Source organism: Perna viridis, chromosome 7 (assembly GCF_037379345.1).
Source record: "Perna viridis isolate PV_CMFRI_1.1 ecotype Kerala chromosome 7, ASM3737934v1, whole genome shotgun sequence".
In the NCBI taxonomy this organism is placed as follows: Eukaryota; Metazoa; Mollusca; class Bivalvia; order Mytilida; family Mytilidae; genus Perna; species Perna viridis.
Genome location: NC_142451.1, coordinates 45,156,244 through 45,180,773, shown reverse-complemented (window position 1 = coordinate 45,180,773; position 24,530 = coordinate 45,156,244). Strand labels below are relative to the sequence as shown.

The 24,530-nt window shown below is 32.0% G+C and overlaps 2 protein-coding genes across 4 annotated transcripts in view; one reads left to right on the top strand and one right to left on the bottom strand.

The window, feature by feature from the left end:
• LOC148612903 (solute carrier family 60 member 1-like) overlaps positions 1-11,230 on the top strand; it is a 27,801-nt gene extending 16,571 nt beyond the window's left edge. For 2 of the 3 annotated variants that reach the window (XM_088594777.1, XM_088594774.1), the window contains exon 4: positions 3,005-3,120. The gene's annotated coding sequence lies outside the window, so the exon portion shown is untranslated. Of the gene's footprint in view, positions 1-3,004; positions 3,121-10,814 lie in introns of those variants that run through there. The other variant, XM_088594776.1, reaches the window with a different exon arrangement.
• On the bottom strand, positions 535-24,530 carry LOC148612902 (medium-chain specific acyl-CoA dehydrogenase, mitochondrial-like). The gene is made up of 13 exons (XM_088594778.1): positions 24,332-24,530; positions 21,981-22,095; positions 21,212-21,309; positions 20,253-20,322; positions 18,099-18,199; positions 15,097-15,177; positions 10,149-10,388; positions 8,916-8,987; positions 7,217-7,285; positions 6,208-6,303; positions 5,529-5,705; positions 4,886-4,957; positions 535-2,687 (listed from the first exon to the last, which is right to left on the bottom strand). Exons 1-13 carry the CDS (start codon positions 24,341-24,343, stop codon positions 2,604-2,606), a joined length of 1,287 nt encoding a protein of 428 aa, XP_088450904.1. The 5' UTR covers positions 24,344-24,530; the 3' UTR covers positions 535-2,603.

Below are 24,530 nucleotides of genomic sequence, written 5' to 3'. Positions count from 1 at the left end.
TCGACTATCTCCAGATAGTTTTCAAGTCTTATTTGTTTGACGACCTACCAAATTAGATGCATACCAGATTTTACTCACTTGCCACATGGTGGTTGACACGAGGAATGACATTTTTACCCTACTCAACGTAATGGGCGACACGAGGGATGACATATGCTTATCCTTCCAGGGCACCTGATATCCTTTTTTTGGTTCATATTGAAAATATTCTTTCGTGTCTATGCGCGGTCTTGCCTCCCTCATTTTTAATTTTTGTTTGTGAATATATTTTATTCTCTTGTGTATGTAGGCCTTTTCTTTTTTCATGTTTTGTTTTCATGTCTATCTGCTTAGATGCATCAGTATTGTTAGCCAACATCTGGATAAAAAAATACTCTGATAAACACATAACATATTTTGCCTTTTGCTAATTGAGGTAATTTATATGATTTGAAACTGATGATATAATCTTTTGAGTCATATATTTTTAAAGAAAGGGTCTATCACTGGCGTTGAAGTCATTTTTATTTTGGCTATAAGTAAACAACAACAACCTTTTTCAGATGTAGTCTTTAAAAAAATATTCTTAAACATTAAAAAATCGACCAAAATAAGAAAATAATGTAAACAAATAAAAGTTGTCATGGAAATTCTGGTCAATATTTTCCTGAATATATTTCCACTAACAGATTGCTCATTAACCACATGATATTTCTCAGTTATTGCAGCAATACTAAGTCATAGAGACTTTTTAATTAAGGATTTGATAAACAGAAGAAATAAGAACAGTTACACGTAAGCACAAATCCGATCAACTGTTAAGTTTCCACCAAATTCTATCATGTCTTTAAAGCATTTTCACCTCTAATACTAATTTTTGCTGCAATAACCAGGAAACGGTGAATCTAGAATACCTATTTACTTTAATTGACATTTTAAAAATAAAGATAACTTCAATTCGTATTAGTAAAAATAACTAATAAAGACGAATTTAAGTACCAGTCAAAATATGACTGGTTATGTAGTCTGTAACAGATTCTGAATAAGAAATGAAAGCCAATTCACTGTTTTTTGTTGTTGTTTTTTTTTTCATATGGATGAATCATCTCCTGTCTGATTTTTATAAAGGCAGCTATAAAAATCCTCATCTAAATATTAAGTAGCTGTCTTTGTAAGAATCATGCAAAATCTGAAAAATGTGATACACCCCAAAAAGGCTACATATGTTTATTTTTGTAATAAAGTTGTTTTTCTGGGTCTATACTATGAAAGGAGTAATTATTCATTCAAATCTGCCTGCTCTTAGGAGATAATCAATATTGAAAATCCAGTAGATTCTATTGTATTTGAGCATCATTTACAGAGTTATCTCCCTTAATTTTGAAATCTACAGTGCATTCTATATAATTTTTATCTCCTAAGAGCATGGGAAATATGAAAACCCACATGTTATTTTCTGTTTACTATGACATTTCAAACAAAAAATCATGAAAATATGTAGGCTTTTTACTCATGAATCACATTTTGCATGATCCTTAGCTGCAGTGCTACTTAAAAGATTTACTCTACAGTTAAACTTGCCACATTTACAGTTGTTAACCTGTATGATAGATTAACAGGGCCCATTGTATCCAACCTGGAAAGGTTAGATACGATTTTTAGAAAGAGAGGTTAAAAGAACATCTTGAAGCTATGTCAGACAAAACACTAAATCACTGGTTATTACTGACTATCTATGATACAATCCTTTGATTAATTCATGAGGTATGTGAATTTACCTTTGGTAGTAAGTTTACACATGTTTCTCTTTTTCAAGTAATTTTCCTATTATTGTCACTTAAATGATGTACCAATTTTACTCTTTAAACATTATTAAAATTTGCACTGTAAGATTAGAGATCCTAAGATTAATACACCTAGTACAGGTACTATATGGCACTTAAAGAAAAAGGAATGATTTTCTTAATAGGAAATGGCTTGGACGACACTGTATATCAGTTTCATAAGGGCACTTTGAAATTATTAAGAGAAACAGTCACAGGTTTTTGAAGACGTGGAGCAGCTCCCCTGCATCCATCTAGTCAGGTCATTCTTGGTTCTGTTGTTAAAATAAACTAAATCACTAACTAAATTGGTACAGCAATAAAGTACTAAATAGGTAGTAAATGTAAAAAAAAAATGATCCCTGATAAGTAATTAGTACAAATTATTAATCAAAAGCATTTCAATTGTAATCAAATAAAGCAAAATAAACTTTGAAAAAAAAAACATCACATTTTCAGCTTACCAATTTTACAAAATCTTTGACGTATAAATATGACTTGAACCCTAGAGAATGCTTAGGTGAGCCTCACATTTTCCAATGGTTCTAAGTCTCACCCTAATGCTGTTATGTATACGTTAAATACAGTGGTATTAGCTGTCTTTAAAAACAGTACATTAGAACAATCAAAAGGTGATTTTTAGTTTCCTATATATTAATTATATATTTATATTATGTCCCACTTATCAAATGTCTATGGTTTTGCATTTTTATATATATTCATAAAAAATTTCTTGCTATAAAAATGGTCTGAATGGTATTTGCATTGATAACAGATATTGAATCTAAGATTATATGCCTGCTAAGAAGAACCACCTTGAGCTGCTTTGGTTAAATGTTCTCTTGATATAATCACTCTCTGTATCTGTGCTGTACCTTCATAAATCTGGAAATAAAACATAACCAATCAAAATATGCAAGAAGAAACACAGTGAAACCTGTCTTTTAATAGTACTTTTCTGTCTAAGAATCTGGCAAAATGTGTATAAGGTGTGGCACATGAAGAAAAACATGCAGAGATTTCATTGCAAGATCTAAGTATTTATACCTCATATCCTCAAGAAATAACCACAGAAGTGTTCAAAAACTTTGCCTTTTTAAGATAATGACAGGTAAAATTTAGTTGAAATGGCAAGATAATTGTTTTTGTTATAAGCAATAAAAAATTATCTACATTATAAAAGCTATTTGATTATTTTCTAGATGTACTGAATATATCTGAGGCAAAACAGACCAAACTGAGAATAATGATGTGTCCCCTATTGCCTGATTCTTAAAAAGAATGGTATTTTAAAATAGAATCCTGAATAATCCAAAGACTTGTCTTAACCAGACACTTTTGAACATCTGTATATCAATTTAAATGTATTTTGAACCTTGGTTAACCAAACACCTGTCTTTAGAGTTAATACAGGTCTTATTGTTGTTATAGGGTTTGTAAGTCTCATTCAGTAGAACGTTTCGTAATCCGAAGACTGATTTGCGTTTTAGTGTTTACTTCAGAGAAACTGAAGCGCTGCGTCACAATGCAAAATCTTCTATTTTATTCTTTTCTTAACATTTTTATCCTTTAGAACTAGATATTTGTCATTTTTTATCAGTATTTTTACACGAAAAAGATATTTTGCTTTTAATATTGAACCTAGTGATATGTTAATGAAGAATCTCCATGTACTTGAATGGTAGACTGGGACTAATTCTCAAACCGCAGAGTCATGTGATGAGACTTACATACCCAATTTCAAAAGCACAAAAGTCAGAAAATCTATTGTTAAGAAAACACCAAGAACATCAAAGTGATACACTTGACAATATACAAAAACTAAATTTAAATTGTACCACAAAAATGAACTAAACAAAAAACACAGAAAAACTGGTACTTAATCTGTAAATTCTGTCATGAACAAAAACACAGAAAAACAGGCACTTAATCTGTAAATTCTGTCACGAACAAAAACACAGAAAAACTGGTACTTAATCAGTAAACTCTGAACTCTAACATCGATTTTATCAAAAAGTATATGAAAGAACGGTAAGATTTATTACAATATAATAACATCTTGGATTTGTTAACAAATAATGCCTGGTTTTTGCTGTGGAATCACTCTCTCTTTTAACAATAATTATGACAAAATATGATAAAACAAGAAATATTGTGAGCAAGCTAACGAAGAGAAAATATACTCCTTGGGATGTTTATGTTTCCCACATGCACCATACATAAACACAAGCACATGATAAACAAACATTTAAACAAATGCTTACATTGCGAGTTTAAATACATGATAAACAAATGGCTTTAGCATGCATTTAAACACACAATAAACGAATGCTCATAACCTGTCTTCCAACACCAACAAATGATGAAAAATAATTATAATAATAAATAATAAAGAAAGGAAAAAAAAAGGAAATATAATGGAAAAAAAAGTAATAGCAAAAAATATGAAAATAATGATGGAATAAAGGAAATAATGAACATACAAAAATAAATGAAAGCTTCTATCATGCGTTTAAACAAACACTCCTATCATGCATTTTAAACAAGCACTCATTTCATGCATTTAAAGAAACGCTCCCATTGTGCATTCACACAAATGCTACTATGTGTAAATGAATGATAAATGATGCACAAACACTAAAATGGGAAACACGAACATTTCAAGGAGCGTAGCTACTTCATATGGATCGGAGTTAACATCAGTGTTAGGTTAGATTATCTCCCTTTGGAGTCCTCTAACATTCTAAACCTTCCTACAAAATTTCCTTACTATCCCTTGAGCAGTTTACAAGTTACACTTACAGTCTTCAAATGTAAAACCCTTTAGTATAATTACTTCCCTTTGGTGTCCTCTGACAATAATTATAATCCTTCATCGCCCACATTTCATATGGTGCCCAACCTTCCTATGAAATTTTATAAACAATCCCTTCAGCGTTTTAGGCGGATTAAAATGTGCTGCCAAAAAATATGGACAGACAGACAGACACTTGAGACAGACTGTTGTAATTATAATCATGTTTTATAAGTAACAATGGACTTTACTGGAAAGTACTTGTATGTATTAAGAATTTGTTGAATACCTGATAAATTTTGGCATCTCTCATCAGTTTCTCCACCGGGTATTCTGAGTTAAACCCATTGCCTCCAAATACCTGTAATGCATAATATTAATCATTATTAAACAAACTAAAGAGGTATGCCAGCTGAGTGGAACTGAGAGATACATCAAGAAAAATAGAAATGTATAATAAAAATAACAGACAGCAACATTTCTTTGACCAGAAATGCAAATCAAATAAAATCTAAATTAAGCCTTCTTCAAAATATTATTTTTCAAAAGTGATCAATATAAACAATAAAAATTAAAAAAGAAGATACAAGAATTATTACCATACAACAATAGGGTAATTAATGGGAACCAAGATATGAGTAGTAATCATAAGAATATATTCCAAGGATAAAGACTAGACAGAAAAAAAAATGACATGACAAATTAAGAACATAAAATAACCAAAATAACACATACAAAAAAAACAAAAGTAAATAAGAACTCGATCCACACTATAAAACTGGGAGCACGGACCACATGCACTATCAATATATGTATTACAAAAGTAGTAGATAAAACAATACTGTGAACAATGATGAATACAAACATTGCATCTCAGGGGAATAATTCATTAGTAAATATCAAATCACTGCATCAAAATAAAGGATACCCACCTGTACAGCATCAGAGGCACATTTGTTGGCAACATCACCCGCAAGACATTTAGCGATAGAAGCATAGTATGTATTTCTTCGTCCCTGATCTATCTCCCATCCTGCTCTATAGGTAGCTAATCTAGCCGATTCCACACCTATAGCCATGTCAGCTAATATAAAACCTACTGCTTGGTGCTGTAACGGTAAGTATCAAGTTTTATATATTACATGTAGATAGCACTGCTCTGTCTTCCAATCAAATTCATCAATTTAAATGGTTTTGCAAAGAGATTGACTGATTGATTGGTTTTACTTCCTATCACAAATATTTCATGCATTTTAATACAAGAATGATTGATTAATCAACAGACCTTTATTTATACTTGTCTAATGAACAAAATGATATTTTAAATGTACTAGAAGCAACCGCCTGTAGGTAGGCACATCACGTCATCCCTCTCTCCTTGTATGTAGTAGGGCTTGCCATGAAGCAGTGGCTATCAATTTTAAGTCCTTGGTATGACTTGGGTAGGAACTGAACCCAAAGTCATTCACATTTTAGAACACCAACAAAGAGGTCTTACTAAATAGTTATCAAAAAGTGGCTTACCTTGATAACATCACTGATAGTATTAAAAGCAGTAAATATTATAAATTATACCTAATAGATTGTATATTTGTATAAAAATATACAAACCTCACAGATAAGTCTGCCAAATGTTTTCCTTTCCATTGAGTATTTAGTTGCTTCATCAAGAGCTCTCTGAGCTAACCCCACAGCTCCAGCAGCTACCTGAAAAAAAGAACACCAGATTTTACCATCATTGTAATATCATAACATGTGAAAAATCTTACTACATTACTTGTTTCCCCTTCTTTCAATTCTATAATGGGTTTGCGCTTTGAGGTAGAAAGTAAGAATAAACTTGTTCTCTCCAGGATGAATTTTCAGTCGCTGAGCGAGTAGTTTAACCACACTAAAATCCCTGTCATGGCAATCAATATAGTTTTTTCAAGTAGCAATTCTAGTTCAATGCACTCACTGGTATATAAAAGAAAAAAATAAAGAAACAAATAGTTTCCCACAACTTTGGTTGACAGATGAGCAAATAAAACAACTTTATACTGCATTTTTCATTTAAATTTTTGTTGATGCAAGGTATGGTAGCCATACCAAACTTTTTGCCAAGTTAGTGCACTATTATTGTCTTAATATTGCAACAGAAAGTTTAAAAAGAAAATAATGTTTCTAGCCCCCAAAAAACCTGAATTTTTTATTTGAAGTTATCAACATCCTAGCAACTTTAAAACACTGTAACATTTCTGGTGTCAGAACTGACAGTTATAGGTACTCAGAGACAATAAAAAATATTGACAATGCATTTTGACTGCACAAACAGAATAGTTGCAAATTACCAAAACAATAAAAGGTTCAAGCAAAACTTGTACATCTCAGATTTTATCTAGTCAGTGCACTGTTATTGTCTGGCAATTTTGAAACAATACAAAGTTTTTGAAACCATAACAGAAAGTTATAATCAGTCAGTGACTCTTTATCACTTGTAAATAACCCAAAAAATAATCACATGATGGAACTTGTGCATATAAGTTATTTAACACACTTTATAATCCACCCAGTGAATGTTTTTGAATTCTAAAGGGCATATGTTGATCTTATTTTAATCATTGAAATGGCATGAACTTACTGGTGGTCTGGTTTTGTCAAACGCACCCATGGCAATCTTGAATCCCATACCTTCTTGCCCTAGGATATTCTGAAAAAGAATTATTTCTATACAAATACATTAATGTACAAACAGAACTAAAGAATCATCCAGCTACATTGTCTATAAATTAGTGTGAAAGTACTTTATTTCGTGGACACCAATTTTCATGGATTAGAGAAGAATCTTCTTGAATTCATGGTTTTGAGGTTTTCAGTATACACATCAATGGGATTCTTTTTTCTCTTGGGAACCAAATTTTGTGGTTTGGCCTTCTCAAGATAACCATGAAAACTGGTACCCAACGAACAATAGTACTTTCACAGTATACACCACAAAAAATTTTGGAGGATATGTAGGAATCACCCAGTCTGTCTGTCCACACTACTTTCTGATAAACCACTTAAGAGATTTTGATGAAATTTTACAGGAAGCTTGTGAGGCTTAGGCAAAGGCAAAACACAAGGAATTGCCATGAATTTTCCACGTCCACACTTAGAACATATACAGGCTGTATTTTTTTCCCAATAGTCAAATATTGTTTAAATCCTGCAATGAAATAAGCAGTACATTTTTTTTTCAAATGAAGGTAGAAATTTGTTAATCAAAATTTATCCTTATCATTCCCCATAAAATTGTTTGCATGTTGTTTCACTTGCCTCATAATATTCTGAGATGTATTATGAACATGACATAAAAAATGAAGGTAAAAATATACAGCAAAGAAGTATCTGACACCTTGTTTTTGTATATAGAGGCTATAATTGCAGAATAAATAAACTATAAGTGATAGCACACCAAACATTTATGCAATATCCCATTTATTTAAGGAATGACTGTCAAAAAATTTTGTCTATTGAGAAATCACCTTAATATTAGGCATTCACATTAGATAATACATGTATTTTATTATAGTTATTCCTTATAAATAAATTCTAACATCTTTAAAATTAATAAATTCGTACATCAAAAAACAGGGGATGAATATGTAAATTCTTTGTCAATTACATTGTCAGACAAGTATTGTATTTTTGCTGACAGGTGTTTGCTTAGATCAATTAAAAAGTAGTTCTGTAAAGAGGTGTGTCCCCATATCATGGTATGTCCATTGAGCAATAACCTCAATGCATCAGCCAATGAAATTACAGCATTAAGCCAAAATTAATTTATTGCAAAACAAAGTTCAAAGTTTTGCTTTTTGTGTTAATGACATCATGAATTCAATGCTATATTTGCACCAGTGCAATATGGGAATTCATTGCAGGTTAACTTCTATTTATTTGCTGTTATATTATGGGAGGGTGGACTGGGAAATGGGGATATGGGGGTTAAGTGGGCTGGCACAAGTGGTTGAAGGCGTGGTGAACATTGAGTGAAAAATAGGGGAAGCGAGGATTATGGCTTGGAACAATAACACCCTCTATTACAGTGCTAAACAATAAAATAATTAATAATCAAATAATTCAATTTATCAATCATCAAATATTCTCAATATAATCATATGTCCTTAACGGTGGCAGATCAATAAATTCTGCAAAAAAAAAAAAAACAGTCCAACTGACTGGCCTAAGAGAGGGTCCACTCCACTAATTTTCACTGGTTGAATATATAATGTAACAAAATTTTCAGGCAAAGGGGACCCCTAAGATCCCCCAATCTTAACTTATAAACTGTCACTTACTTCTTTGGGAACCAGAACATCTTCAAAGGTTATCCCTCTTGTATCTGAAGCTCTCTGTCCCATATTTATTTCCTGAAAGTAATTAATTGAGTGAAATACTTGAATATTTTTATCAGTATCATAATGATATGTCATAAAAACTTTAATAAGTAGTGTTTTTGAAGAGTTTTCTTGTGAAAAACTGAAATATAATGGTCTTGACTGCTGCAAATACATGTACACATAACTACTGGCTGCAATGGTCATGGCTGCTGCAAATATTTGTACTTTGATATTGGTTACAATGGTCTTGGCTACAGAAATACATGTATATAAATATTGGTCACGTGATGTAAAAAAGAATGCAATCACCGGTTTAATGGGTCATAGATTTATCTAAAACAGATCAGTGATTGATGAACCATGGCAATTATAGTTGTACAAATCAGTTCAGGTACTATACATGTACATTGATATTAGCTGTATTTTACAACAAAAATCATGACCGAAAAAAATGTAACAAGGAAGCAGTGTCTAGCATAAAACACTTTCTGTCTTTTTTCCAACTTTTTCTTTAAATGAGACCAGACCCCCTATAATGGGCTTCTGAGAAAGAAATTCAGGAGTAAACCACTTATCAGAGAAAATTGTCCTTTTTTTAGCTAATTGTTTTGGGACTAGGACCAAAGTTTGTATAAAGTAAAATATATACCCTAACATAATTTTTAAATTTAATAAATATAACAAGCTTTCTAATTGGTTGATTATCTTCGAGCAAACTAGATTATTTTGTAAACTGTGTTAAACTGGTTAGGTACTGTGATGTCATTAACACCAATAGTTTTGTTGTCTGTGATTCAAATAATCCCAAACAAAACAATTAAATCAAAAGAAATGTTTTTAAATAATTTAGCTTTTAGAACTGGATCACTGGTGCACATGGTCCATCCTCCCAGTTTTTAGTGGAGTCCAAGTTGCTCATTTGCTTTTGTTACTTTGTATGTATGGTTTTGGTTGCTTTGTGTTGTTGGTTGTGCATGTTTGTTTTCCATGTCTGGTCTTTGTCTCTGGATTACATTCTTTTGATTACCGCTATAACCTTGGTTTCCTTGATTACTCTTTGATTACCACTATAACCTTGGTTCCCTTGAGTACTCTTGAACAGGTTATACAAAACAACCTGGTTTGGGCCCATTATCTTTTTTTGATGAACTGCTTCTTTAAATGTTAAATACATTTTGTAAGAATATCTACCTTTCTACCTGGTGTGACTCCAGGAGTATCCCTTTCAACAATAAAACCAGTAAATGCTTTTCCAGCTGGACATTTAGGGTCAGCGTTGGTCCTGGCTAGAACAAAATACCAATTGGCCACTCCTCCATTAGTTATCCACATTTTTTGTCCATTCAATACATAGTGATCTCCCTTTTTCTCTGCTTTTGTTTTGATCCCTGAAACATCAGATCCAGCTGCTGGTTCAGTAACACCATAAGCCTGTAAACAATTACAGAAAACACTTCACTGTAAGTAATTAAAATTTCTATGGATTCTGTAAAGTAAGCATATACAAGGGCATCAATTTGAGCGTTTCCTAGTATTAAATATTAACTTTTAGAACATATATGTCAACTACGAAAGAAGACAAATTTGAACGCCAAGAAAATCAATACATTTACAGCAGCTGTTGGCATGAAAAAATATAGGGATCAATTTGGAGAGGACATGTGTCCAATTGAAAATATCCCATAAAAATTGTTTGAATGTGTCAAGATAGCTCATCAGATTTAGAATGACCCATATGAGTGTATGGTTTCAATAAAGTGAAAAACCTTTTATCATTTTTTGACTTAATGTTTGAAGACTTCATTGATTGATTTATCATGTTTTAATGTCCTTTTGCAGATTTTTAATGTATTTCAGGTTGAAAAAGACTACCCTAATGAACAAAGCCTGCTTTGTACTAGTCTGATGTGCTGAGCCAGATCTTTATTATGCTAGCCACAGAAGCAACAGCCTGCAGGTTAGCATGCTGCCCCCTCAAACATATCATTCTGACTTAAAAAGTTGTTACTATATCCCCTCATATACCATGTGCTTGGTGGAGAAGCAGTGACTACCAATTCTAAGTCTTTGATGTGACTATGCTGAATCAACAACATCCAACATTCATGTCAACAATGACAGACCACAAAGCAGATGTTCAAGATTTCCAGTTCTCCAAGAAGGCTCCACCAGGTTCAAGAGCATTTAAATATTATCTAAGAGTGTTCTGTGTTTTCTTATGGCTTGTTTTTCAGTGTGTGATTACTTTTTTTTTTAAATTTAATACTAATTTTGTGTAAGTACACTATTAAGAACACCATGCTTGATGTTACATGACAAATAATGTTTTATTGTGACACATCCAAAGTGTGGCATGATTTGTTTCAGTAAGGAAATCTCACATAGCTGAAAATCTGTCTCCAAATAAAGAAAATATAAAACAGAACTTATTCTATTATACATGTTGTAAAGTTATGTAAATGTACATTTATGATGAGAGGATTTGATTGGTTCAAATCAACTTTGATGTGTATATCAGAACATGCTTCATAGTTTACTATTCCATGTCATACTAAAATCAAAGCCATGAGCATCAAGAGGTCAAAGGTTAAGCTCAATCTGAATACTTTACATCTTTGTTTGTTTTATACAGCAATGCTCTGAAGGCTCAACCTGAATACTTTACATCTTTGTTTGCTTTATAAAATGAGGCTCTGGAAGCTCAATCTACATACTTTACATATTTGATTACTTTATAAAGTGAGACTCTGAAAGCTCAACCTAAATACTTTACATTCTTGCTTGGTTTATACATAAAGGCTCTGAAAGCTCAACCTGAATACTTTACATCCTTGCTTGCTTTATCAAACGAGGCTCTGAAAGCTCAATCTACATACTTAACATTTTTGCTTGCTTTATACAGAGACTCTAAAAGCTCAACCTAAATACTTTACATCTTTGCTTGCTTTATAAAGTGAGGCACTAAAAGCTCAACCTAAATACTTTACATCTTTGTTTGCTTTATACAGCAAGGCTCTGAGGGCTCAGTCTGAATACTTTACATCTTTGTTTGCTTTATATAGCAAGGCTCTGAAGGTTCAACCTGAATACTTTACATCTTTGTTTGCTTTATACAGCCTGGTTCTGAAGGTCCAACCTGAATACTTTATATCTTTGTTTGTTTTATACAGCAATGCTCTGAAGGCTCAACCTGAATACTTTACATCTTTGTTTGCTTTATAAAATGAGGCTCTGGAAGCTCAATCTACATACTTTACATATTTGATTACTTTATAAAGTGAGACTCTGAAAGCTCAACCTAAATACTTTACATTCTTGCTTGGTTTATACATAAAGGCTCTGAAAGCTCAACCTGAATACTTTACATCCTTGCTTGCTCTATCAAACGAGGCTCTGAAAGCTCAATCTACATACTTAACATTTTTGCTTGCTTTATACAGAGACTCTAAAAGCTCAACCTAAATACTTTACATCTTTGCTTGCTTTATAAAGTGAGGCACTAAAAGCTCAACCTAAATACTTTACATCTTTGTTTGCTTTATATAGTAAGGCTCTGAAGGTTCAACCTGAATACTTTACATCTTTGTTTGCTTTATACAGCCTGGTTCTGAAGGTTCAACCTGAATACTTTATATCTTTGTTTGCTTTATACAGCAAGGCTCTGAAGGCTCAACCTGATTACTTTACATCTTTGCTTTATACAGCCAAGTTCTGAAGGTTCAACCTGAATACTTTACATCTTTGTTTGCTTTATATAGCAAGGCTCTGAAGGTTCAACCTGAATGCTTTACATCTTTGTTTACTTTATAAAACGAGGCTCTGAAAGCTCAATCTACATACTTTACATTTTTGCTTGCTTTATACAGATAGACTCTAAAAGCTCAACCTAAATACTTTACATCTTTGCTTGAATTATACAGAAAGGCTGTGCAAGTTCAACATAATACTTTATGTCTTAGCTTGGTTTATAAAGAAAGGTGGTGAAAGCTCAACCTAAATACTTTACATCTTTGCTTGAATTATACAGAAAGGCTGTGCAAGTTCAACATAATACTTTATGTCTTAGCTTGGTTTATAAAGAAAGGTGGTGAAAGCTCAACCTAAATACTTTACATCTTTGCTTGAATTATACTGAAAGGCTGTGCAAGTTCAACCTAATACTTCATGTCTTTGGTTGGTTTATACAGAAAGGCTCTGAAAGTTCAACCAGAATAATTAACATCTTTGTTTGCTTTTTACAGGAAAGCTCTGAAAGCATTTAGCAATGTTACCAGGGTTTTCACTAAGATTTTTACATGGTGATCAAGTCCTGGGACTCATTATTTTTTGGAAAGGTGCGCCCCAAATGTACTTGGTAGGTCTCCCCTTCCCACTTTTCCTGGTTTAATACCAGTTTGAATGCTACAATCAATATTTTAGTGCATACAGTACTACATATGTATTTATCATTTCCAATGTTCCCTATGTACAAAACCATATATTACTACAGTCATGCAAGTCATCCATATTAAACAGTAAACTTACCATCTTTTTTTATTTGAAAAAAAAAACCTTATTCTTTTTGCTGCCTTCATGACATTACTCCATATGTAATGTGCGTTTAGTTACTTAACTACATGTACATTGTATAATACTAATAGTATTTGGAAATAATTGCTTTACTCCATTTTTCATTTTTAAATGTGTTGTGGCTTCACGACGTAGGTACTTGCGCTGGTAAGTAACCAAGTTTTTTTGGTAATAATAATTTTGTATTATGACATACATGAGATTAGGCAGCAACCATTTGATTTTCTGAGAAGGGTGGATTTTTTTTGGGAAAAAAATGTTTCAGGAAAAAATAATTAGACTTACCAGTGGATAGAAAAAAAAAGTTTGTTTTAAAAAAAATGAAAATAAAGAAAATGCACTGTTGACAAAATTAAAACAAACAAAAAAGTAGTGAGATGACAAAGAATAGATTTTTTCAATAGACAGTGAAAAAAAATATTTGTTTGTAATTGGCCCTGGAAAAAATTACTTTATTAATTTATTTTTGCTCAAGGTAAAAAAAGTTTGTCTCAGAAAAAAGCCATAGCCCCCCTCCCCCCCCCCCCGCCCCAAGAAAATTAAATGGTTATTGCATTTTGTGACAGGTGTAGAAGTTTCTGTACCAACAATGCCAAGAGTAGAACAAGTTCTCTGTATTATTTATGGTTAAACATAAAACCAACCAAACAATAGATGTTCAACCTGCCTAAATAATTTAGAGGAAGACCCTAAGGTATCATCAATATGAAGTACAAGGTATCTTGCACCTGTTACTTCACATATTATTATTATTTTTTCGTCTTTGAATTTAGATGAAGATCGAAAGAAAACACCAACATGAAGTAAAATTGCAACATTTATTTGAACAACGTATCTTGCACCTACTACTTCACATATCATTATTATTTTTTCATCTTTGAACCCCTCTTTATATCAAAATTTCAAATTAAGAACAATTCTTTTATTTTTCATTTTGGTTATGCAATCGATCACATGAAGTCACCATATCAGATAAGTACAACAAAGTATATGTAACAAAAAATCCAGTTCTGAACAGATTTCACAGTAAAATATATCTGATTCTATCTTTGTTTTATTTATTTTGAAATTATTTGTCCCAATTAATTTTTTGGTGAAAAAAAAGTAGGATGAACATCATGTCTAAATAACTCTGTTCTGTTTCATGTCCCCATGTAAAAAAGTGTTGAACTAAATAAGTTTTTTTCAGGATTTTTGGGAAAGTTTTAATCATTTTAAAAAATGTCCACTTGTTAAGAAGCAGTTGATATTGTGAGGTGTTTTGAATTTGTCCTGTGGATGCACAATGTTTTTATTTGATGTGTCCAGCGAGTTTTTCATGCGTCAAGGACATCATACACACTTTATCAAGAACCCTGTGTTACTTCTACATGGTCACTGGGGATCCAAATTAATTTCAAAAGCAGAATCTACTGGACTTTTTGTTTCATACCAGTGATCCACTTGGGGAAAATCAAAAGTCTACAATAAGGGGCTGAAGGTATATGACCTAAATAAACAAAACTTCAAAGGTCAGATGCTGGGAGTTCTGGACCACAGACCACCATTTATGAATACACCTGTTACCTACACACATCAGAGGTTCCTCCAACATTCTACCAAGATATTTCTTCTTTTGGTCATCGTTTCCTGCTAATATCACTGGCATTTGCTGCAAAGAATATTAAATGGGATATTGATTTTGTACATGTAGTCAACTAACTAAAAATTAAACATATTCCTTCAATTATCATGATTATCATTGACCTGATTTGTTGATACACTACTCTCAACCAAAATTTTAATTTCTCCACCTTTTACAGTTGAGTCACTCATGTTCTCCCCTGTGACTCCACGTAAGTTAAAACCAAGATAAAATTGCTCAATTTCAATAGTTTTCAACAACAACAAAAAATTCTGTCCTTTACTGAATTGTTATTAAACTGCTTGGCATAAAGACAGGAGAAGTTAATTACAGACAATTTTTTAAATGGTGACTCCACTCAAAATATCTCCACTGTGGAGAGTGGAGAAATTAAAATTTATACTGACAGTAACTGTAAGTTACTTACTGATTCCTAGAAGGGTTTGAGAAGAACTTAACTTAAGGTTTGTGTTACAGGATTAAAATTTCTTTTTATACCAGAAAATGACAGTTATCAAAGACAAATTTATATTTAAAGTTCATGATTGTGTTTATAGGTAACTATTCAAACTTGTCATATATATTGTTTTTATTAGAAACTGCAATCTAAAAGCAATGCAGTGGTAAATAATGTATACAAAGATGTAATCACATGTACCTGTATGTACCATCAGAAAGCAACAGACTGCCATTAATTAAAAATTCAATTTTATTCACATAAGTTCTCTCCCTTGGTCCATTTACTGATAATTAACATCAATGGTTTACTAGAAAATGTTCTAATTAACATGACAAAATCAGTAAATGGGAGAAAGTGAGAAATCTAATTTAAATTAAATTGTAAGTAACCAATAATAAAATGTAATGTATGGAACACCATTAATTTTTTAAAATGTAAAACTAATATTCACTAGAACAAAATAAAAAGCTTTGCCAAGTACTATATGATACAACCAAAGCATTTTGAACGCTATTCACTTGGGGAAAGTGTGAACACAATATAATAAGTTTTCGACACACTTAAACATACAGACTTCTGTTTCATTATGGACACAACAACTGGTTTGTATACAATATTGAACAATATTTTGAAATTCAATTTAAGTAAAATGCTCTGCTTTCAAGATGCTTTACGGATCAATTAGTACCCATTGTCTCAAAAATCACTTAATTATAGAGTAAATATCTAGCATACTTCTTTTTTCAGCCTTTGTCAAAAGAAACAATTCACAAAAATAAATTATCAAAACCATAAGAAAAATTATGTTTTGACCTTTGACCCCTTGTTACTCAAGAACAAAGAGAGACATTCAATTAATGTTTGAAAAATACAGGTAGGGATTTCCACATAAAATCCAATGAAAACAAATTTTGGAATCCACTGAAAATGCTATTTAAAATATGTTATTAATATTCTAAAATCAGAATTTCATAAGATTCAAAATTTAACAAAATTATTTAAAATTTAATTAAAAATAACAACAGTCAAAACTGAATGAGAAACAAACCTTCTACATCAATTTTAAATAAACATCTATATTACCCCTTTTGGCCCCAATGTGCGGAATGGTAGGGGCCAGCAACCCCATAAAATATGCTTCCTCTAGCATTAAATGACAATACATGTACATGTTGTATATCAATATCTCATGACATTTGGTTCACTACAATTAAAGTTACCAGACAGAAATAAAAAAAAATTGAAGCACCGGTGCCTTGGAAGTCAACAGATATTTATGGGTATTTTAAAAACTTTATAATCCGCTGACGGTAATTTGGTCTTTCTGTACTTTCAAAATAGATTAATTATTTACAATGGGATCGGCACTTTCACCACTAGTTGAACTACACAACCACACAATACTGATGATTCAAAATTTCAATTTAAATTTCCTTTTTATTTTGTTTCTCAACGTGTAATCTTGACGACCTAATTATAGTTATAAACGTAGCCAATCACATGGAATCCATATATGGATATCAAACGCATTAATAAAATATAGTTCATACTTCTAATCGAATTTTTTCTTTGACAATCAATCATGTAAAATATAATTTCAATCATATACTGTAAAAACAGGCAATCTATTTAAACGAAATAATAAATTTGATGCATTTTAGTATTCATCCACTAAATCTCTTTCACAGTGGAAGTACTTTTAAAGCGGTTATCAACCGGAAGTCCTGTTCATTGACAACAGATGGTTTTAAGACTCGGAAGTCACATGACTTCCGAGTAAAAATTAACAACGATAACAATATCATAACATAATCAGACCATTATATTTTGCCTCATATAAGAATTAAAGTATTAATAGTGGCAAATTTTTAATGTATTAAATTCAAGGAATTATTGTTACATTTTTTTTCTGTCTACAAAGAAATAAACTTAATTAAGCTGTGCACACTAACTAACTTGCGTAGCAGGTTATTTTGAAGTGTGCACCACAGGCATTGAGGTTATTTCAAATAGGCAGAAAAAATATAATAGTCATTCCCTATAATTTAATTTTATTACCAAAATGTTACCTGAAGATCATTCAAAAGAGATTGCTGATGTCACAATAATATACAAAATTTGGTCTATGAGATGATGGACAAAACTTTTTATCCAATCACAAAGTGTGCAACTTTTAAAATTGAATTATTTTTAAGTCTAGTGACGTTTCCATCACTTTAATGTACAAATTTCATAGAAACAAAAGGCAACAAATCATTACATAATCTTAAAACTCAAATGAAAGTCTTTGCTAAAATGAGTTGGTGGTTCACAGCATCTGAGATCAATATCATTGAAATTCATGTGTGTAAATATAGTCCTAAATTTAGACTTCATTATAATAAAAAGCATTGTGATGTCATTATTTAGGAATAATTTTAAATTTACAATATTCTTTTAAAATAGTAATAAAATAAGTACACATAATGTGTAGTTTTGATACACATACCCCTAATGAGTTAGCTTCAATAGCAGTCTGTATACCTGTACAACCGTAGGCTATTTCTTCTGTAACCAGACAGGAATCAAATGTCCCTAGTCCTAATCCACCTGTAATAAATGGCAACAAATGTAATCAATTTGAATTAACCTAAATAACATGAGGCTCCCAGGAGCCTGAATCGCTCACCTGGTTAAATTTTTGCTTTTCAAGGGCAATAACTCTAGTAAGAAAGTGTCCAACAATTTTGACTCCATGAAGACTTTGGTAGGACTTAATATGAGGATCATTTCACCAATCGAAAGTTTCATTCTGTCTATTATAATTTTCAAGATATTAACAGAAAACTGCAAAAAACGTAATTTTTTGCCTTTCAAGGGCAATAACTCTTATATGGAGTCGTGTGACAATATTGAGACTGGAGACTTTTGTAGGCCTTATAATAAGAATCATTTCAGCAATTGAAAGTTTCATTCTATCTATCAAGATATAGGCTGAAAACTGTAAAAAATAGTCATTTTTCACCTCTCAAGGGCAATAACCCTTACATGGAGTCATCTGACAACTTAAATCCCTGGAGACTTTTGTAGGCCTTATAATAAGGATATTTCAGCAATTAAAAGATATTCGCCAAACCTAATGATTTTGGAGATATATGCAAAAATCTGCTGTCTAAGCCCTATGTTCTATTTTTAGTAAAGGCGGCCATGTTTTTTTAACTGATCAAAAATTCAAATGGCCATTTTGTTAAGGATACCCTACAAAACAAGAACACCAACTTTAATTGAATTCTGTGTAGTAGTTTTTGAGATGAAGAATTTTGAAATAACATCAAAAACAGAAAAAAAATGTCTAAAAGGGCAATAACTCCAACATTATTTTTGGACATAAGTTTCATATTGAATGTTCTTATTATTATCATTATTTTTGGTTTTGGAGATATATGCAAAAATCTGCTATCTGAGACCTATATTCTATCTTTAGAAAAGGCGGCCATGTTTTTTTAACTGCTCAAAAAATTCAAACAGCCATTTGTTAAGGATACCCAATAAAACAAAAATACCAACTTTAATTGAATTCTGTGCAGTAGTTTTTGAGAAGAAGAATTTTGAAAGTAATGACATCAAAAACAGAAAAAAACGTCCAAAAAGGGCAATAACTCCAAAATGTGTCAACAGATTTTCACCAAAATTTGACCACAAATAGATCTCATCATGCTGAATACTTAAACCTGTATCAGAATTTGGCTAAACCTAACGGTTTTGGAGATATTTGCAAAAATCTGCTGTCTGACCCCTATGTTCTATTTATAGTAATGGTGGCCATGTTTTTTAACCGATCAAAAACCCAAACAGTCATTTTGTTAAGGATACTCTAAGGTACAGTCATGATAAGTTTTATGCAATACTATTCAGTAGTTTCAGAGGAGAAGAAGTTTGAAGAAATTGTTAAATATGACGATGACGACAGACGCCAATTGATGGCAATAACTCACACGGCCTACGGCCAGGTGAGCTAAAATGGCCACATTCTGATGTTATCAATGCTAATTCATCTGAAATGCATGCCAACAATTTTAAAATGTTCCCATCACAATCCCATTATGAATAAAAAAAACTCCATCCAAAAGAAACTTGATTGCCACACACAGAAATGTACTTATTTACCCATGAAAAAATTCTGATTTACTTTTTCATAATGTGTAGTCTTAAGTTTCATATTGGATGTTCTTATACTTAAGATCAAAAATTTAAATAGCAAGTGCACAATTGTATTACTAGTATGATTGTGTCTTTTCATCAACATCTGAAAATTCCATAGAAATTAATTGATGTGTTTAGGTGGAGCTGTGGATAAAAAATGGGTACACTATAAATAAAACAGAAAACTTACTTAAATTTTTCAATAATGAATTTTCATATCTGATAACAGCCCCTCCATGTAAATCAAAATGTTGACCCATTTATGCTTGATTTACAATGTACTATCACAATAGTGAACATGCAATGTCAAAAAAAAAATTACCATATTCCTGAGGTATGTGAATATTGCAATGTAAAGAAAAAATTACCATATTCCTGGGGTATGTGAATATTGCAATGTAAAGAAAAACTTCCCATATTCCTGGGGTATGTCAATATTGCAATGTAAAGAAAAACTTACCATATTCCTGGGGTATGTGCATATTCACCAGTCCTAAGTCCCATGCTTTCTTTATTATGTCAACAGGATACTATAAGTAAAAAGCAATTAAAAACAGAAACAAGAAACCTTAATACAAGTTAAATATAAGAAGAATGAATATGGTGAATATGTCAAAGAGGCAACCCCACCCCCACCAGGATGAAAAATGCATTGTTGCAATGTAGACTTATTTAGAATTTGGTATATACAGTGTATATTACAAGTATCTGACTGCTACGGTATTGAATGGCAAGAATCTCAGAAGTGCTTTAAAAATATTCACATGATGCAGTCAATTACAAAATAGATCTCCTGGTCAAAGTGTTCTTACATGTACAGTATAATAAGATAAATAGTTCACATCTTAAATCATGGATAATTATAATCTCCAGACTGGGTAGTTACACCACAAAATTTTACAATCTTAATTTGAGAAATCAAGGACCAAATCAGAACAATTGAAAAGCTATACTTCTATTTAGAACTAAACATTGGAAAAGCAACGGACTGGGAACAACAGCAGAATTTTAACTGAATACAATAAAAAAAAATTTTCTCCAAGATTTTTTGAAACTGCACGGGGTCATTTCAATTCTGACTTTTTAGAATTTTCACTTTAAAACCAATTGCTTGTAAAGAACTTTTCTACGCTGAGTTCACATCATAGTTAGCAAAGCTTAAAAAATATAATGATATAACAGGGTAGGAAACACACTCAAATTCTAACCAGTCCTGAATACAATTTTTCAATATATTTACTATATGGCTATATAAATTTTTGCAATAATTTGCCAGTCCTGCCAAAAAATAGCCAGTCTCGGCCTGGCAGGCAGGTTATTATTTTTAACTCTGGATGTATGTGATAGACAGTAATTCAGGAAGGTATTATTACATGTAGGTCCGCAAAAGAGAATGAAAAAATACTTTTGGTTTATTACCTCCCCTGTTTGGTCATGATGCCCTGCTTTGGGAATGATTTCCTCACGAGCAAACTTTCTGGCTGTCTGCTGGTATTCTTTTTGTTCATCAGACAATTCTAAAAAAAAAAATGTAGTACACAGTGTATCTATAATGTAACTATCAAATCTACCATGTTCAATCTATTAAAACATATTTCTTAAATGTCCAAGGCTTGCAGAAAGAGAAGGGACAAAAATGCTGAAAAAAATGTAATGTCACACCACTCCAGCTGAAACACAATGTACCTCACAAGACTACACACAAAAAAGTTAAAAGAAGTTCTCTATGATTTGGTTGTGTTATCTACTTCTTGGATAGCCAGAAATTGGGACCAGCCCATCAGACAATGCTGGTGAAAATAGCGACGGGCTTGCAGAAATTTTGCTTCCAAGCCAATGTATTCTACATGTATATAAAATTCTTTTCAGATTAAGGGTAGGGGCTTGTTGTCTGAAATTTAGAAGGCAGACAGGAATAATATTGCTTAAATACTATTGAAGTTACAGATTACACAAAGTGAGTACCCACTGATGTGACAGACGAGTTGATGCATGGACAGAGTTGAGTGGCTACTAGACCTGCTGTTACTGTTGGTGACCTATGTAAAAGATCATTCATAAGCTATTATTTTAGATATTTAAAAAAATGTAGGATACAAGAGGATGTACGTACATCTCAGACAGATTAAGGTTTTGATTAAAGGCTACGAAAAATTGTAAATTTATGACATTGATAGTGTAAACTAACCGAAGCTGATTCCACTCGAAACTTGAGATGCTGCTGTTAATTCATTTGTAGTTCCAAATGCTCGCACAGCCTGATTTAGACAATATCTGCCTTGATGAGCCAACCTCTGTGATATCTGCAATAGATAAAAGTGGAAAACAGAACAGATATGGTAAAACATAACAAACACACCAGAGTGTAACTACATGTACCACTTGTAAATGAATAACAACAATTCCAATAAAGGATTACCTTGATTTGCTACATGCATGTACAGGAATTAAACTCTTAGTTCAATATCACTTTTATGTCACGGTCACATGCACCTCCAGAGAATTTGACACTATTTACAAATTTAGATTTTAAGAAATAAAAGGGAATTGAGTATCAAAAAGTTTGCCTTAAACTGTCATTTCAAAAACAAATTTATCTTTATTTTTTTTCTGGTTAGCTGAGACACCTTTTATATGGACAGAATGTTGGTGTGATGTCACACTTTAACTTGATTGTTTAACTGAGGGAATTTAAATTAAATTGAAGTCACTTAGAACTATAATGTATATGTTAATGTTGCCAAGAAGGAAAAACCTCTTTTTATCAATGGTAAATATTTTCGAAAATACATAAAACACCCTAAATTTTCTGTTTAAAAGGGATTTTTGTAAATAAAAATAGCTGCAACAGATTTGAAATTAGCTTTCAGGGTTCTAAGAAAGTTAAACAATCGCACAAATGAAGCCTCACCTTGAGAATTTGGTGACAAGAACACTGAATTTAACTAGATTTATTGCCCACAAAAAGTAAAATAAGTTTCTCAACTATACATGTATGTTTATACATGTACGTGTATAACCACATTCTTTCTGAAGAAAATACTATAATAAATGAACTTTATAAGGCAACCGAAAACACAAATGCATGGATAAAAAAGATCAAAAGATGGCTCAATTCAATAGGTTTTAGTTATATTCTCATTAATCATGTATACTTAAAGCAAAATTGTTACAAAATAAAGCAAAGAATTTATGACCATTGTCTGCAGAACAAAATTCTTATTTTGGAAAAAGTAATAAGCAGAGTTAGAAATAGTAGTCTGTCTGCCAGCCCAAGACTTCTTTCCGTTTACCATTTTTTGGCAGGGCTGGCTAATTTTAGCAAAAATCTACATGTATGTAGCCATTATAGTAAATGTATTGAAAAATTGTATTCAGGACTGGCTAGACTTTGAGTGAGTTTCCTAACCTGTAATAAGATGATATTCTTCAGGGGAGTTTACAAAATGGGTATAAGACAAATTATACTGATTAATTAACAAATGAAAAAAAAAAACAGATCCATGATTTGCAGATTAAGAATAAGTTCCCATCAACTGATAGTTGAAAGAGGAAGACATCATAATATTCCTGAGATAGAGTATGCCCACTAAGTAACATTCTACAGAAAATAAAATACATGTCCTACTTATATGTGATGGTTATCGATCTCACCAAACAGATTTTGAAAATAACTGCAAACATTATAATAAAATGAACAATTACAAAAAAATGACCTAATTCTAAACAAAACAATTAAAACATATTCTTAAGATGTCATCCAAATTCATATATCAAACTGTTATGCAATAAGAAAGAATAAAATGTCTTAAACTACAGGTCTCAATATTCTGTAATTGATATTGTTATATATACAAAATGTATATTATCTGTATACACATGGGCATAACCCAACTACTGTTTTGGTGTTGGAGCCAATAAAATTATTTGTATTTGTAATGAGTGAACTTTACCTCATGGTAACCCTCAAGTATTCCATTCCTGAATGCTCAAATGATGGCATCAACTTATAAAATAGTTTGCCAGTAACTCTCACATTAATAAAGTTAGAACTTAGAGCATGTGTACATTTTCAATTTTTGGGAAGGTCAACATTGAATTGAATATTACAAGATCCTGGTCAGGGTAAGGCATTGAAGATTAAGGTACAAGACTTTAAACTATTGATAACTGTGAGTTTATTGGAGTCTACAGATCAAAATATTGAAATTTGGGGGCAGATCTTGAGAAGTAGGGGTGCCAGCCTGGGATCCTCAGAAAAAGGGGGTGCTTGGATATATTTGCCATTTGTTTTGCCAAATGTGTACACATGAAAATGAAAAATATTCCATTAAAAAGCAGGGGTGACACTCCCCCACCCTAGCACCCTCCCCTGGATCCACCACCGGAAATTTTATATAATCTTTGCGATATGCCGTTCGTGTTACACAACTACTCAACTCAATGTCAAAGTACAATAATGAATGAAAACTAGAGATCGTGTTTATGTTTGACATCTCTAGCGTTTAAATAATCCCAGTCGAAATTTGAAGCCTATACCTTGGATAGCATCTTTAGTCCAATGAGGTAGATATGTACAAACAAACTGAAAGCAACGTACGTGCCGTACGGTTGTAAACTTCAAAGATGTCACATGACTTTTCACGGTGAGGCTAAAGGCCGACGAAAAAATATGAAAAAAATAATGCAACGTACAAGTAAGGACAACGTAGCATACACTGGGACTTGCTCCCACTAT